We start from the raw sequence: 17,741 nt of genomic DNA, 5'->3' as shown, positions 1-17,741 counted from the left end.
TCTTATAATTTTTATAATATTAATGCATTAGACGAATCAGAATTAAAATGTAGCCTAAGTAAATTAAATTAAAGTAAATATAGAAATCATACATCTTAATTTTTATGAATTATGTATCTTTTTATCAATTTTATTTTTTTTAGACGTGAATGGCCCATTGGAAATATTGCACAGCTCCTTGATATATCTTTTTATACCTTTTCCAAATTTATCTTAATCGACTGCTCTTCTTCTCTCAAATATGATTTGCTCAGGTGTCTTGCATAGTGTTTGAGCTTACATGCATGTTTCCACTTCGTCTATCTATTTTAAATATAAATATAGAAAAATCACACGGTAAGAAGCTACAAGAAACAAAATTTGGCTCTAAAAATCATTAGATGTTTATATTTAAGCTGATCTTATTTTTTATTTCTAATTAAATTAGTCCTAAAAACATTACATGGTAAATAAAAAACGAACATGTAATCACACCATTGAAAATAAAGGTATTTTGCATGCTTTTTATTTACACCTTATTACGTTGTAAATGAATAAAGTAGATATAAATTTGAGAAGGCTTTAATGCTTTAAAATTTACGAATAATATCGCTTTATTGAAAAGCTTACACAAAAATGGGGAATTTTTAAAAAGACATAAATTTTATGCTATAGATCGAGTATTATAAGGAACCAAATCAAAAAATAATATATTATGAAATGAAAATTAAATCGAGTACATATCAGCACTTGGCATCTAGGATTAATGTAATTTCAACGAATTATAATACAACATTAAAAATAAAAAAATACGAATTGTAAATGATATATAGAATTTTACAAGAATCAAAAGAATTTTTTATAAGAATAGTCAGTAACGTAAAGAGATAAAAATTAAAAATATATATATATAATATGTATTACATAATAAAAAAAGCATACGATTTGTCCTTGAATTTTCTAAAATTGGTATAGTATTTATATAAGGTTTATTCATTATTAAAAAAATGTAAAATTTGGGGAATGAATAAATCGCAGCTTTTAAATATTAGACATAGGTAACACACAAAGTATATATATAAACATCCCATATTATATGTTGTACATCTAAAAAGTGATCAAAGATTAATTAAAACTGTCTTCTCCGTCATTTAAATGTAAAATTATATCCTCTTTAATGTTTTTAACTGTCAGTAATGCCATAACTTTGCATTATTTAAGTTTAAAACGTCTATAAAAGCAGTTTCTTTTTATTATTCAACATTATCAATTTATTAAAGAAATAAAAATTATCAAATTTTAATATACAATTTTTTTGCTGCATAGTTTTTTTAACCACCAGATCAATGCATAAATTAAATGCTTATAATTTTTTACCTTTTTGTATTTTATTGGTTTTTTAGAGTTATTCGCGAGATAAAGTTCTAAAATACACTTCTGGGCTAATAAAAACAAGTTTCTACTGCCGAAATTCGTAGAAAAACTTTATTTTTTTCAGCGCGAATATCTTTTTAAGATTCATAAAATATATTTTTTATATCTTTGAAAAAATATTCTCATATAAGCCCATTTAACCATATTTCTTCCGTCAAAAATCATTTCAAAATTGATCGTAAATATCGCTAATTTTTTTTCTCAACTAGGAAAAAATAATTGCATATTATAAATAAAAATACAAAAAAAAAATTAGCAAGGAATAATAAAATTGTATACTATATTAAGACGAAATCTGAAGTAAAACCAATGTAAATCAGTTCGTTTTATTTATTTATTTGAACTATTGAATGTATGTATATATATGTATTCACGCCCAATTTCTTATGTATTGAGTAAGTGTAAATTATCTTTAAATTATTATAATTTGTAATGCAAAAGATAAATTTACGTTTGTACATCGTTTTTACTAGCTATCGAGTAGTTTGGGAAAAAAATTGTTTTCTGCATTATTATTAAACATATAAAATAAAATTATCCGTATTCAATTGCTAAGAATAGATAAAATCTTATTAATTTATTATAACCATATAAGAGTATAAAAATAAATAGTTTGCAATTGGATTTGAATTAATTCATTATTTAATTTGAATATAAAACTTTTGCATTGAATTTATGCAGAAAATATTCGGAATGATCATATTTAAGATTTGATATTTTGTAAATATTAAAAAAAATACAGACGGTTTGAAATTTTTAATCATTATATCATGTGATAAATCTAGCCTATGCATTCTTTGATCTATTATATATCAATAATTGAAAGATGTGAAAAAAGAAAGTACTGTTTAATGATAATATTTTTATGCTATAATTTTTATATAATTTAAATTACTTTTAGATCAGGCAAGACACTTGAACACATCTTATTTGAGAGATGAAGAGCAGTTAATGAAGATAGATTAGAAAAGGGTGTCAAAAGATGTATTAAAGAGTTGTTCAATGTTTTCAACGGGTTGAATACGTCTCAAACGATAAAATTTATATAAAAAACTTAACCCATAAATATAAATAATTATTAACTTTAAGATCGGCTTTTAAACATGATCTTTTTTAAAATAAAACTTAAAAAAAATGTAGCGTGTTTTATTTGAAAGTTTTTTAAAGGTGTTATATAATAAATTTTTATCGTATTCGCTTTATTTTGCGCCAAAGAAAGTATTGTACAGTATTTTTGGTTTTATAAATATTTTTTTATATATGTTTTCAACATATAAAACAATTATCCTTAAACACAATATAAATTAAATACATTTTTCTCATTTTGTTAGAGATATTTTTGAATTTTGTCTTGAAGATTCCCTAAACGTTTCACATATGTCTTCCTAATTTTTTTATTTGAAAAATGCAGCTATACACTTGGATTTTCTGTGATTAATAATATAGGTAACTTTAAAAAAATTTAAAGAGTATAAGCTATGCTATCCCAGGAAATAATAGAGTTGATTTTATCCATTTATTTCCCATTATATTATATATCATCGATGGATATGAGTTCTAGTTATCAAAAACTAGGATATAAGAGACGAATATAATTGATTTAAAAAAATTTACGTGATAAAAAGAAGCGATTTATCAAAAATAACCCTAAAAAGTTATTGACAATGTCTTTTTTTACTAAAAAAGCGACAATTATCGTTATATAGGATTAAATATTTATTTATTAGAAAAAATTATAGATCGCTTAAAACTTTATCGTAAGAACCAAAAGTAAACACCAAAAACTTTTAGTATTTAAAAAGCTTTTTAAATGAGGTCGTAAATAAATTTGAGCCACTTCATTGTTCTTGGTTATTTAAAAAGATAGAAAAGATTTTCCCCAATTTTTTCTTAACAATATGAAGTAGAATCCGAGATATGTATTGTATTTTGTTATGTATAGGATATTCCGAAAGGTTTTTTATAATATATTCTCGATTTTTATAGGGTTTTAATTTTTTATGTTATTTATATTCATATTAAAACATTCCTAAATTTTTTTATCATAAATTCGTCTATAAAATATTTCTGGTGTACCTTGAATTTTGAAAATTTTAAAAATTATCATTTAAAAATAGAAGCAAACAGGAATTTCAACAAAATATTGATCTTTTTAGTATTATACTTATTTGTTTTTAAAGGTCATTAAATAATTTTTTTCATCATCACAAGTATTTTTTATCGTATTAATACATGAAATATGTTTCTTCGGTATCGTTATAAATATTTTAGGAATATAACGAGCCAAAAATTCCTTTGTATACAAAAGATAAAATAAAATTTAGTTATTATGATTAGAATTCGACGATGTCATTAACCCATAGCAGAAAAAAATAGTGATTATATTGCATCATAATTAAAAAAAAATCTAAATTATTATTCTTAACAGTGAAGATACAGACTAAAAATATTATTATATTCATAAAATTCATAAATAAATGAGCTTACAACTTTTTAATATAAAAATACATAAAAAGTTACTTTTCGATGCAAATAAAAAATGTCTAAATACCTTTTTATATCTTATCTTGGTAAATTGGTGTAGGTAATTTAATCGCATCTAAAAATACAAAAAAATATAATAACGTGTTGGTACTTCTTATTCGAATATATCATGTAATTCCTTCTTTTTTTTACAATTACCGAGTCGATTTTTGGTGCTTCTGAGTAATAAGAATGTTGTATAGCTTTTGATGAGATCTACTTTTTAAAAAATTTCAAGAGTAAAAAAAAATATCAAGGATATAAATTTAATTGTTTTAGATATACCTATCGATGAGAATATTATTTTGTAATAAAAGCTGATCGTGTGTTAACTGCCATTTTGGGATATTCACTTTTTTTACCTTTTATTTTGATGTAACACAAAAGACTAAAACATGAATAAATGTGATTTATTTTTTAAATAATAAGCATACAAAGAAAAAAGAATTACAAATATTGTTGTTGTGAATATAAAATTTGGGGGTGTGACGAGAATCGAGTAGTTTGTCTGAGGTGTGAAAACTAAAATAGCTATAATTTTATGGAAAAAAAATCTCATATAAGGCTAGATTAACATTCTTATAATAATTACAATGTGAATACAAAAAGCTCAAAAAAAATTTATGTATATGAACTTTAAAAATTGATGAATAAGGAGCATGTGAAATATTGATAGAATTACAAAAATAGCAGCCCAAAGTATTATAGAAAATTTAATCAAATAAGTGGTGAAGGAGATGTGATTTAAATAGATGAAATTAAGTTTAGAAAGCATAAGGTCCATTCAGGGGGGTATTTTTCTTCTCGGAATGTTGGAGATGGCTAGTAAAAAAAAAGAATAAAGTTAGTTAGGATTATAAATAATAAAAAAAGGAATCAAAAAATAATAAATGTTTCCGGCACAACTTAGAACATAATAATTTATTCTGACCACTGAAAAGGATTTCAACGTTGTCTATGGATGTTTCTTTAAAATCAAAACTATTTATTATTCAGTAGATTTAAGGATTACGAGACGATTTTCATTCGATATCAATTGAATAATATTGGACTGGTATAAAAATCTGTGTTCCATTCTGGGCAGAACAAAAAATAAGGTAAAATTATTTTTAGCAAGATAAATTATTAATAAAAACGAGATAATTAAGGTTTTAGTATCCGTAATTAAATATATTTTAAGCTTTTTATCGATTTATTCGCTTTTTGGGTGAGTAATATAGAATTTAGCACACGGAGCATTAAATATATTATATTTTTTTGTATTGATCATTAAATGCGTATGTTTAAAATATTTGCGTGGTTGTTTAGGTCAAATTTAGTTTTTGTAATGATTTAGTGTGTTGCATGTGTTTAAAATGTTGTATTTGATTCCTTTTTTTAAATGATAGAATTTTTATTCTTGTGTTTAAAATATTTTCATATATTTTTTAAAGTACTGCTAACTTTTATAATATCGTCTGCAGTAGTAATAAATAATATGCTTCTTGCATATTCTATTTTTAATCCGCATAAAATTATTAAAATTCCAGCCCTATTTTAAAAATGAACATGTCGGATTTTCATGATATTTATATTGATAGAATAGATTTCAAATCAGCAATAATCGGAAGACTTCCAACAGACGAACCATTGCTCCAAGAACTTGGAATAGACTTTCAAACGATCTATAACGAAACAAAGATGGTATTAAACCCCCACATTCAAGTAGAAAGATCCGATGTTGCTGGACCTGCGTTATTTATGATCCTATACTGCATTTGTTTACTATTTAATGGAAAGGTTCATTTTGGCTATGTATATTTCATCACGATATTTTCCAGTGTCATGGTTTGTTTCTTGTTAAATGTTTTAAAAACAAATGCTAAAAAGGTTGAGCTTGCGAAATGCTTTAGTGTTCTGGGTTATTCGTTCTTGCCGATTGTTCTTTTTTCTTTTATCAATATATTTTTTCCTTTTATTAAAGTTCCTTTGGCTATTGCATCATTGTCTTGGAGTAGTTATGTTGCTAGTGTTGTTTTTTGTGGATATCTTGAATTATGTGATAAGAAGTTTATTGTTGGCTATCCTATAGTTTTAGTTTATATTTGTTATATTCTTCTTGTTATTTTTTAAAAATTAAAATCAAAGATATTGTTATTAAACGCAATTGATAAATAAAATATTCACAATAAAATTTAATTTACTCTTTTAATGTCTAATTTTGTTCCGAATCATCGTAAATTAATTTTGCTTGCATAATAAGTTATATTGGCCACTCTTTTTGAGAATTCCAAGATGAGTAGAGTTAAAACCCACACACAATGGGTTTTAACAAGACACTTGTGTTAATAAATCTTGAAAAGTGGATATGCATGTAGGAAGGTTGTAAAGAGGATGATATTGAAAAGAGTAATATAAGTATGGTCTACTCTACGGTGTCATCTAAAGTTTTGTTCAAACAAATTTAGATGGCTAAAAACAAATTAGCCCATGAATATTTTTTTATCTTTAATCCAGACACTAAAAGTCTTGGACTATGAAGAGGTATCGAGTAAGATGTAAGAGAAGAGGATATGGCTGAAAGTATAGATATGACTTACCCAGGATAAATCAATCACGTTATGCTTGAAGAGAAAATCTAAAATTACAATACCAAAATTAACCCATAAATAAAAATATTTATACAAAAATATAGGATTGAAGAAAACCCTTGAACTAATAGGTCTTGAAAAGAGAAGAGGATTTAGTATATAGGATAGATAGGATCAGATCCATATAAAAATTGCGTTGTGCTTAAAGAAGAAATCTAAAATTACATATCAAAATAACCCTTAAATATAGGAATTTTTTTTTACAGGGTTATTTTATAGTTATACTTTAGTTTTGTTCTTGTGCACAAGTTGCGTAATTCTCTGCGCGCACAGCTTATTTATACTTTCGGTTATCTTCTCCTCTCACCTGTAAATATAAATTATATATTTAATCCAAAAAAATAGATATTTCGATGAGTTTAGTCAAAAAACCAGCTCTGTTATATTATAAAAAAATACCAGAGATATTTTTTTATAGAATCAGGATGTAGATGAAAAAAAGAAAAGAAAACAATGACGATGAAACCTTTTTATACTACATAAATTCCATCTCAGCAAGAATAAATACAATATCTTGTTTAATATTTTTTTAATCAATATACACTATCCTTACCATAACTTGTCAAAAAGATTTAGTGCATCGAATTCAACAACCAGTGAATTTAAATTGTCTTAAATTCCTCTTTTACAAAAAAAAAGAAAATTTGAATTATTAATTTTTATCGTACTTAAGAAAAGGTTTATTGGTTAAGAATTCGTAATAAAAAATTAAGATACATGGCTTTTGATTTATTAATAGTGTTGATTACATACTGATGGCTTTTATCTTTAGTTATCCTAGATTTTGACGTAAATATTTTTTTATTATTCAACTAATGGCTAATTTTTAAAAAAATTTCATGTTTGCTTGCGAAAACCGTGGATTGCTGTATATTACAGATTTTCTGTGCATACTATTTTCAATCAAACCATCTCTACTGTCTTTCTCAAAATATCTTCTACGCTCAATATTTATGTATTCAAGTATTTTCTAATACTATTGTTTGTGCATATGCTTCGAATTCTAGCGGCATACCCGGTTCCTTAATATATGGCTTATGGTATTTTGTGACCATGTCATCCCATGTTTTGGCATATAATGCTATTTTTGTTCTGTATTTATAGATGAATATGAGTTCGTTTGTCAATAAATTGCATTTTTACAGTTTCACATTTTCAACATTGGTTAGGTTATCGTTAATTCTTATTCGTATTATCATCAAAGAGATCGTATTTTTCTTTTTATCATGCACAAATAAATCTGGTTAGTCCAGCAAAATTTTATAGGCATAAATATTATTATTTGTATCATGTGAAAGAAATATAACAATAAAAAGGCGGCGAATTCTTAAAAAATGAATAAAAATTGTGAAAGTATAATTTTAAAGGTATTTATGTAATATCTATTCATTTATATATAATTTATTTCTGATGTAATTTAATGAATTTTTTAGGCAAGCATATATATTGATCGCTAGTAGAAGATATTTTATTTACTTGATTTTTCCTATAAATATATATATTTACCTCTGATTTTATTTTCATCTTATTTTTTATATGAAAATAAATAGATGCCATGAATATTTACCATGTGGTTGATTTTATGCACTGTATACCTTTAATAATTGCATTTTTATTATTCTTAAAATTACAATGTTAATTTGTTAAAAATTAATTCAACGAGACTAACTGATAAAATCAACAACATGATAATTCATTGGATCTATTAATTTTCCTATAAAAAATAAAAAAAGTAATATAAAAATGGGTATATTATTTTTAAAAAAAGATACCAATTTTACAGAAACTGTTTATTTACAGAACGATTAAACATTTCTTCTACCACTATTGGACCTTTTAATCTTCTTTCTATTAATGAAAATTTTTTTACCTTTAAGCACGGTTTCATTCAGCGTTAAAGCAAGATTAGAACTAGTTTTCTTTGCAAATTCCACATTAGCCAAAATAGTATTTTTATGATTCTTATTCTTTTTATTAACAACAAAATTTATTCTTTCTATTTTTCCACAAGACTTAAATAATGAAATAATATCTTGTTTTGTTGTTTTCAAATCAAGATTTTTAACTACAATTGAGTTTGAATCATTAAAGGTATTTTTACACGATAATTCTTTTTGAATTTCGTTTAATTTTGTGATATCGCTATCTTCATCCGATTTCTCATCAGTATCACATATTTTTTCTTTATTTATTTCTTCTGATTTGTTTGATTCACATACATTTTCCAAAATTAGGTTGGGATCTTTTGTTGAATTATTGGGTTGTGCTATTAATATATTTTCAGACATTTCATCTTCATTCTGAATGTCAATTTCATTATTTGGAGCTCGAATGGAATCTTCGATATTTACAGACGATTCTTCCCCTTTATCGCTATTATTTGGTACTGTTTCTAAGACATTCACTTTTAAATCGCTACAGTCATCTTCTTTTTCAAACATCGTGATAGTTCTTTTCTTTTAAATTTGGGGTCAATTGCTTAAAATTCCATTTATTCGATAAAAACGCAAGACACTTGAACTCATCACATTTGAGTGAAGAAGATCAGTTGATGAAATATATCAGGGGGAGATCACAAAAGATGTATCATGGTGTTGTGAAATATTCCCAACGGAATAACCACGTCAAAATAGATAAAATGATAAAAATAAACTTAACTCATAAATTTTAGATAAAAAAGCTAGACAGGTTTACCTTTATTTAAAGTTAGAAAAGAAATGGCACAAATATATTTCCTAAAATTCACATTTTATTTGGTTTTCTTTTATCTGTAATTTTTCGGTCTATTGTTATATTACTCGATAGAATCATAAATAAAATGGTTTATTGGCTTCGCTTGGTAGACTATCGCAATAAAGCTTCTTATTTTTTAATACACATATTGTAAGCCATTTAATTCATTTAAAAAGCCGAATCAGTATATTCAAAAATAGTGTGGGGAATCACTCGGCCACCCATTTTATAATATGAACATAAATTATTAATGTGGCTTTATTGAATCGGATATCTAGGATGGTTATTTTTTGTGGCTTTTTATATTTGAAAAACTGTTTTTCTAGTTGCAATTTTATTTTCTTTGTGTCATATTTTACAATATTATAAAGATAGAATATTTTAAATATACATTCTAAGAATTTGAATATATTATTAAAAAAATGGGGACTTCTTATTTTTAATATTACAAAAATCTTATATTGGTTAAATAACATATACATATCATTAATTATACCATAAACCTTCTGTTTTTCTCGTGAATTTCCCTAAAAACCATATGGAATGCACGAATATTTTATATTAATTGATATTAATGATAAATGAATAATTTATTTTCACTTATATTACACCCCTTTGATATATAACTGATATTCTCGATACCCTTATAATATTATTATATTTATAATTGTTATCTATTTAATTTAAGGAAATTTCCAATTTATATTAATTTGATGTTGTATCACTGCATTTCTTCTTCATTGGATTGTATAGAAACGGAAAAATACACTTAAAAAGTAAATAAAACAGTGTGTGTGGCATGAAATTAATATAAAAAAACACACTTAAAAAGTAAATAAAACAGTGTGTGGCATGAAATTAATATAAAAAAACAAATAATCGATTTCCTCTTTAATTATTTCTAATATATAGATTCTGATTCGCTTACTTTGATTATTTTAAATATTTTTTGTGCTTTCTTTTTTAATTTTATACTGGTCTTTTGTACATTTTTTTCTCGATTTGAGAATTGCTCTATATATGTTGCTTTAATAAGCTTAATATTCACTTAAATACACTATAACAAGATACTTTTAGAACATATCAATCGATTTATTTATATTCAAAATTATAGAGGAGAAAGACAATATTATCTTCTCTGCTTTATATAATCAAACATCAAAATATTTTTTTTTGATGTGCACAAATAATGTTTGAGTATTCTACAATGTATATTTTATGTATTCTGGATATTTAAATTTATATTTACTTTGAATTCTTCATAAAATATGCCAACCAAGTGAATTTAATTGAATATTTATAAAAAAAGTGCAAAATACGTGCCACGAAAATTATAATAAATTTTAAAGGTCCTAGAATCATAGTTCTAAAAAAATTATGTGATTTTAGATATTCCGTATGCTAAAAATATGTAAATACCAAGCCCTGATTAAATAAAATATGGATTAGCCATATGCTGGAGCTATTCGCGCAAAAAAGTATGTTTTAATTAATAAAATATGTTTTTAAGATGGGTAGAAAGAGTGTATGGATGCTTATGAAGATATTATTGCTGGTTTTATTTAAGATATCAAAATAAATAGAAGCGATGGGTTCTAAAGCAGAGATACTATAATAAGGCAAGTAAATTTATAGAGAGAAAATATTATAAAAGATAATCAGTTTATAAAGTATGCTTTTTTGGTATGATTGAACGTTTTGGAAGGGTTAAGGTGCGGTTAGCTGTTGTTGATGACCGGAATAAAATTATATTGTTGAATAAACATAATAAAAATGTGAATAAGGATTATATTATCTATTCTGATTGTGGAAATGTTATAGCGATCTTTAAAAAGAGTTCGCAGGACATCAAACAATTAATCACTCCAAGATTAATGTGATTCAGAAACATGAGTACATACTAAAGAAAGTTCAGGATTTCTGTCAGGAATTAAGATGCATGCTCTATTTTCTGAATAACAAAAGTTAAAATTAATTTTTATAAATAAGATAAATGATCTTAAAAAACGAGTCTGGTCATCTTTTAGTAAATACATATAATTGTTATAAATATAAAATTTATGTTTTTCTATAAGCCGTGCTTAGATATAATACAATTAATTTTCTTTTATTCTTTAAGGAATATGTTTTTAGGGTTTTTATATCTTTCAAGTTACATTATTTTTCATCTAAAGGATAAGTGTTTATTGCGTTTTTAGATCTTACAATATATATTTTATTCTTCTACAAGGTAAGTGTTTATTGTGTTTTTTAACCTTTCAAGATATTTTATTTTTCTTCTACAAGATAAGTGTTTAGTGAGAGATCTTTCATTATTATTGTTTTTTCCCTACAGAGTAAGTGTTTATAACAAAATTATTTAAAATTTTCTATGGGATAAGTGTTATTAAGTTTTTAGATCTTTCAGAATTTCATTCTATTCCTTCTGCAAGGTACATGTTTATATGGTTTTGGGGAATTTCAACACAAGAAAATATCATTCTTACACGAAATAACTGATATTTTATATAAAAATTCAATTTCTTACTGATTTTAAATACAATTTATGTTAGATTTTATTCATAAATTAGTATTGGTTTTCAATTCAGCATAAATAATCGCGGTTTTTAATCCCTACTAAGGTTTCATTTTGTGTAATTTCATGTTCTATTTTATCTTAATCTTTTAATTATATACCTTAAGCTTCTTTTTTATACATCTTATTAAAGTTTTCTACATCCCAACGTGAACGAAGGCGAGTAGAGTCTTACTTTATCTGAAGCTCAGATTTATTTGAATTTCATTTTACATAATCGATTATTATTATATATATTTTCGATTAATTAAACAAAATCGATAAAAATTATTTATTTTTCAAAAACGTTGTGGTATTTTAGGATAACTTCCTTAATCCGGTATATAAATACAATAAAACCATAAAAATTCTATAGTGTAGGAAATTTAGTTCTCTAAATTATTTATAATGATTATATTATTATTTATGGAGTGATACAATTACATTGCTAGATGTCGTTACTTACTCAAAGAAACCCAAAAACATCCGAGCCCACACAGTACAAAAATCAGCTAAAATATCTATATGTGATGATAGTTGTTATACTGAAATATAACAGATTTATTAAGTAAACAAAATGGACCGGTTTTTCCTTATTAATAGAATAGATTTTTTTTTACCTTTGGTGTAGCTAGTATAACTAGCCTTAAAAATTAATTGTAGTCTATAATAAAAAATATTAGATGCATCAATTTTGGCAGATTCATCAGGTTAACTTACAAATCTAAACAAAAACTATACCATGTGCTATGAATTGGGATTGAGGTTGACGAATCGTATTAAAATATTTTAAGGTGTCATAAATATCAGATATATTAGGCGTATTCAGCAATCTCAAACTCTTCAGAAACACTTTGACCCAAATTATTGAAGAAAAGAAATATCAATGATGAGGATAGATCAGGGGAAGATATCAAAAGATGCATTAAGAAGTTTTGCAATATTTGCACTCGCCCAATCACGTTTTAGTAATAAAAAAAATATGAATTAAGAAACGTAAATACAATAAAAATAAACATTTTTTGGGGTAATCTTATATTCAAAGGTTTTTCAAGCGCAAAAAATGTTTATATATTATGTGCATCATGTTTATACTTTTTTAAAACAAGATTCCCTGTGTATTTTTTATTCCAGATTTAAAGACTTATTAATTCAAGTGTTTTATATTATCCCTTTTTTATTGTTTATTATTTACCAAGGGGGATTATATTTTTTGTTTATACTTAAGATATAGCAACGCAATATAATGAACTTTTATTTATTGGGCTAATTTTTCTTTTAATTTTTGATGTTTGCTTGTGTAAAACTTTAGATTGCTCTATATTACAAATTTTCAGCACGCTCTTTTCAAGCTCATTGTTCCTACTTAATACATTTTTGTCTAAGACTTATAAATTCAAGTGTTTTTCTCAATGTCATTGTTTGTGCAGATACTTCCGTTTAAGTTGGCATTCATATTCCTTAATATACGACTTGAGGCATTTTGTGTCCATTAATTCTATGTTATGACAAGGAGCACAATAGATTGTTGTTTGTATTTAGGCAAGGGGAACGATAAATTTTTTGTTTATAAACAAAATTATGCAGCATTTAAATTCTAATCGAATTTACTTTATTTATTTATGTTTTACTTCTATTACTTTTTAGGAAGTTCGCTTTATACTAATAGGAACTATTGCTTAACTGCAGCGTCTCTCTGTGGAACTCCCCCAGTACTCGTTGTCACCCGTAAGCACCGTAGATTGGGCCCTTTCTCATAGGCGGCAGTCATTATGTGGAGGGAATCAATTTCTGTCTACTGTTCATCGCCAAGAGTTACAAGCTACAACCACACTCTACACTTACCTATATCCTTGCTAAACGGTATGGGATCTTTTTCATTCTGGAGGCAAAGTTCAACGGCTTACACAGCAACCTCCTATTTCTCATGGCTTGTCGATGCTTTATGGTTTATCTTTTATTGTTCACTGGCCGCCCCCTTGGGTATTTTTCTTTAGAGTAAATTTGATTCGGAAATTAGTGGGGTGGATGGAAGTGGAACCTGCGACACCTCACTTTGGGGTCCGACTTGTAAACCACTCAACCATACCACCCTGCAGCATTATATATATTTTTATATTTAAATAAGTGACCCAATATTTTTTTTGTTATGTTTTAAATTTAGGAATACATATATTTTTTTGATATATTTAAAATTAAGTGAATGATTTATTTTTTTGATCATTTTTATAATTTAGGAATACAATAATTTTTTTGTTATATTTAAAATTAAGTGAATGATTTATTTTTTTGTTTATTTTTATAATTTAGGAATACAATATTTTTCTGATATATTTAAGATTAAGCGGCATGATTTATTTTTTTATAGTTATGTTTTAAATTTAGGAATACAATATTTTTTTGATATATTTAAAATTAAGTGACATGATTTATTTTTAAAATTTAGGTACATAATATAAATTCAATAATAAATATGAGTAAATATAGAAATAAGTATGTTAATTTTTGATCTTGCAATTTACTGGTTTATTACTAATTTTTAGTTCGAAGGCGTCTTCCAGGCCCTCCAAATCGTCTACGCCTATGAAATTCGCTATAAAACTTGTCGTATTCATTTTCAAGATACACAATAAAGTCAACAAAAAAATCAGGAACGGTACAATATTCTCTTCTTAAGTGAACATAGCATGCAGCATAAATAAAGCCATAATAGCATTTTGATTGCATTTTGGTCATAACGAGTTCACATGCAAAATAATAGTACGGAAAAGTTTTAGCACGAATATCAAATCCAAAGAAATTAATAAACGAATCAACTGGCATACAACTACAAAAAAACTTAATGTATGCCATATTCAGCGATTCAGAAAACGTAGTCAGTTCCTGAATGATGTTGGAAAAGAAAAGAGGTATCATAAATGTCATAGTAAAAAACAATAGTTCGTCTGATATTCGTACATGTGGTCTATTATTTCTATTTTCTCGCTCGTCGATCGATTTAAGCTGGATATCGGATTTTTCTATGTTTGAACAAATTTGATATCGTGTTAATAGGCTAAAAATTATATTAATGTCGAATGTAGTTAAGAATAATCCAGTTATTAAGCGGTGAATTTGTAGTGTTTTGAGAAATTTGAAATCATAGTAGAGATACTTTACTAGGCGTGGAGATATGAAAACTGTTAATGGTATTGCTATTGATAAAAATAGTATTATCTTTGTTGACCTGAGTATTTGCGTGGATTGCTCCATTTTCTTTTAGAGAGGGTCAATTTTAATTTAATTTAAAAAAAGAATCGTGTTTGGAAAAATGATTTTATAATGTTGATACTTATGCTTTTTTTTAGTTTGGATGAATAAATGTTGGGCTTTATTACTAAATGAAATTTTGAATAAAAAACAATAATATCAAATATTAATTCATTATAAGACAAATTTTTTGATAAAAAAACAGTTTTGAAGGAAAATACTTTATAATGCTATTATTTTATATATTTTCTCATGGTGCAGCAAATATTAGCTTTGATGTATTAAAAATATAATTTCTTTCTCAAAATATATTTAAAATTATGTATAACTGAATTACAATACTAATTTATATCCAAAAGATTTTCATCAAGTTTGTGGTTTTATTTATTTATTTTTTATATTTGACTAAGGAGTAAATATTAGTTTAGGTGGATTAAAAATAAAATTTCATAAATCAAAGACATTTATATGTCTGTATTAATTCATTAAAATACATATTTGCACATAAAAATAACTTTTTTATCTATGATTTTCCAATACTAATTTTTAATAAGTTTATATATATTTGATTACAGGTGTAAATAATAGGTTTGATGCAAAAAAAAAATATAAAATGCAAAGATTTATGTTTAAATTGCATCAATCAAAACCATTTTTTTAAATAAATATCAATTTGTAATCTTTGGGAAAATATTTTGATGGTTAGTTCATGGAATTTTAATAATTTACGGTTAATATACACTATTTATGATTTAAATACAATGCATAATTTTTTTATAGATATGTTTTAAAGCTAGGAAATCGCCAGAGCATCTATAAATAATTTGTGTTCAATTTTAACGAATATATTTGGAGCAATGTTGTAAACATGTAGAGTTGGAAAGAAGTATCGGCCAAATCTATTATATAGAGCAAAAGCTTTGATTGAACAACTATAAAAAGCTAGAACTAAATTAACCTATAAATGAATTTGAAATACATTTTAATTTCAATGAATATACATTGAACCATCATTAATTAGAAAATAAATGTAGTTTGGAGTAAGTTTTTCAAATATAATCTAGAATTTTGGATTATGATAAACAAAGGTTACAGCCCTATCACGCAAGGGAATTAATAAATTACCAAAAACCTAAAGAATAACGTCTAGCTGTATTTATCCAGCTAAACTAATAGGCAAATACATAATAAAATATAGCATACTCTAAAATATACCCTTGATTGTATCGCCATAACGACTTAACTCGATTCTCGAACGTAAGTGCATGTAATCAAAAAAAATTGGTATGCTAAGGATTTTTCCGTAGTGGTGATCTGATAAGAGCGGTTAACGCTGTTAATTTTCCCCTTTAGTTTAGAATAAATGATGGAATTTTACACTGTGAATAAAAAACATTTTTAGTCATGGGTTAATTCTTGTATAAAATTTTTCCTTTTTTTTCCAGCTTAACTTGATTTATAACCTGTGCACACATTATATTTACACACTTGTGTATACCCTCTTTCTTACATTTCATTCATTACCTCTTCTTTTTTCAAGACCTATTTGCTCAATGGTTTTCCTGTGCTCAAACAATATTTAATATATTTAGGTATCCCCTCTTCTCTTACATCTTCTTCTATACCTCTCTTTTTCAAGACCTTCTACCTAAATAGTTTTCCTGTGCACACATTATATTTACACACTTGTGTATACTCTCTTTCTTACATTTCATTCATTACCTCTTCTTTTTTCAAGACCTATTTGCTCAATGGTTTTCCTGTGCTCAAACAATATTTAATATATTTAGGTATCCCCTCTTCTCTTACATCTTCTTCGATACCTCTCTTTTTTCAAGACCTATTAGCTCAATAGTTTTCCTGGCACACATTATATTTACACATTTGGGTATACCCTCTTTCTTAAATTTCATTCATTACCTCTTCTTTTTTCAAGACCTATTTGCTCAATGGTTTTCCTGTGCTCAAACAATATTTAATATATTTAGGTATCCCCTCTTCTCTTACATCTTCTTCGATACCTCTCTTTTTCAAGACCTTCTACCTAAATAGTTTTCCTGTGCACACATTATATTTACACACTTGTGTATACTCTCTTTCTTACATTTCATTCATTACCTCTTCTTTTTTCAAGACCTATTTGCTCAATGGTTTTCCTGTGCTCAAACAATATTTAATATATTTAGGTATCCCCTCTTCTCTTACATCTTCTTCGATACCTCTCTTTTTCAAGACCTTCTACCTAAATAGTTTTCCTGTGCACACATTATATTTACACACTTGTGTATACTCTCTTTCTTACATTTCATTCATTACCTCTTCTTTTTTCAAGACCTATTTGCTCAATGGTTTTCCTGTGCTCAAACAATATTTAATATATTTAGGTATCCCCTCTTCTCTTACATCTTCTTCGATACCTCTCTTTTTTCAAGACCTATTAGCTCAATAGTTTTCCTGGCACACATTATATTTACACATTTGGGTATACCCTCTTTCTTAAATTTCATTCATTACCTCTTCTTTTTTCAAGACCTATTTGCTCAATGGTTTTCCTGTGCTCAAACAATATTTAATATACTTGGGTATCCCCTCTTCCCTTACATCTTCTTCGATACCTCTCTTTTTTCAAGACCTATTTG

The 17,741-nt window shown here is 25.8% G+C and overlaps 1 protein-coding gene across 1 annotated transcript in view; it reads left to right on the top strand.

The window, feature by feature from the left end:
- LOC147067691 (ubiquitin-like) overlaps window positions 1-15,683 on the top strand; it is a 48,210-nt gene extending 32,527 nt beyond the window's left edge. Inside the window, exon 2 of the mRNA XM_085953444.1 lies at window positions 15,678-15,683. Coding sequence (XP_085809570.1) covers window positions 15,678-15,683 — 6 coding nt within the window. The remainder of the gene's footprint in view (window positions 1-15,677) is intronic.
- The last annotated feature ends 2,058 nt before the right edge of the window (window positions 15,684-17,741 follow it).

This window comes from Rhyacophila brunnea, unplaced genomic scaffold (assembly GCF_057557595.1).
Source record: "Rhyacophila brunnea isolate RB1 unplaced genomic scaffold, BYU_Rbru_1.0 scaffold_32, whole genome shotgun sequence".
NCBI classification, from domain to species: domain Eukaryota; kingdom Metazoa; phylum Arthropoda; class Insecta; order Trichoptera; family Rhyacophilidae; genus Rhyacophila; species Rhyacophila brunnea.
This window is presented reverse-complemented; position numbering and strand designations above follow the sequence as displayed.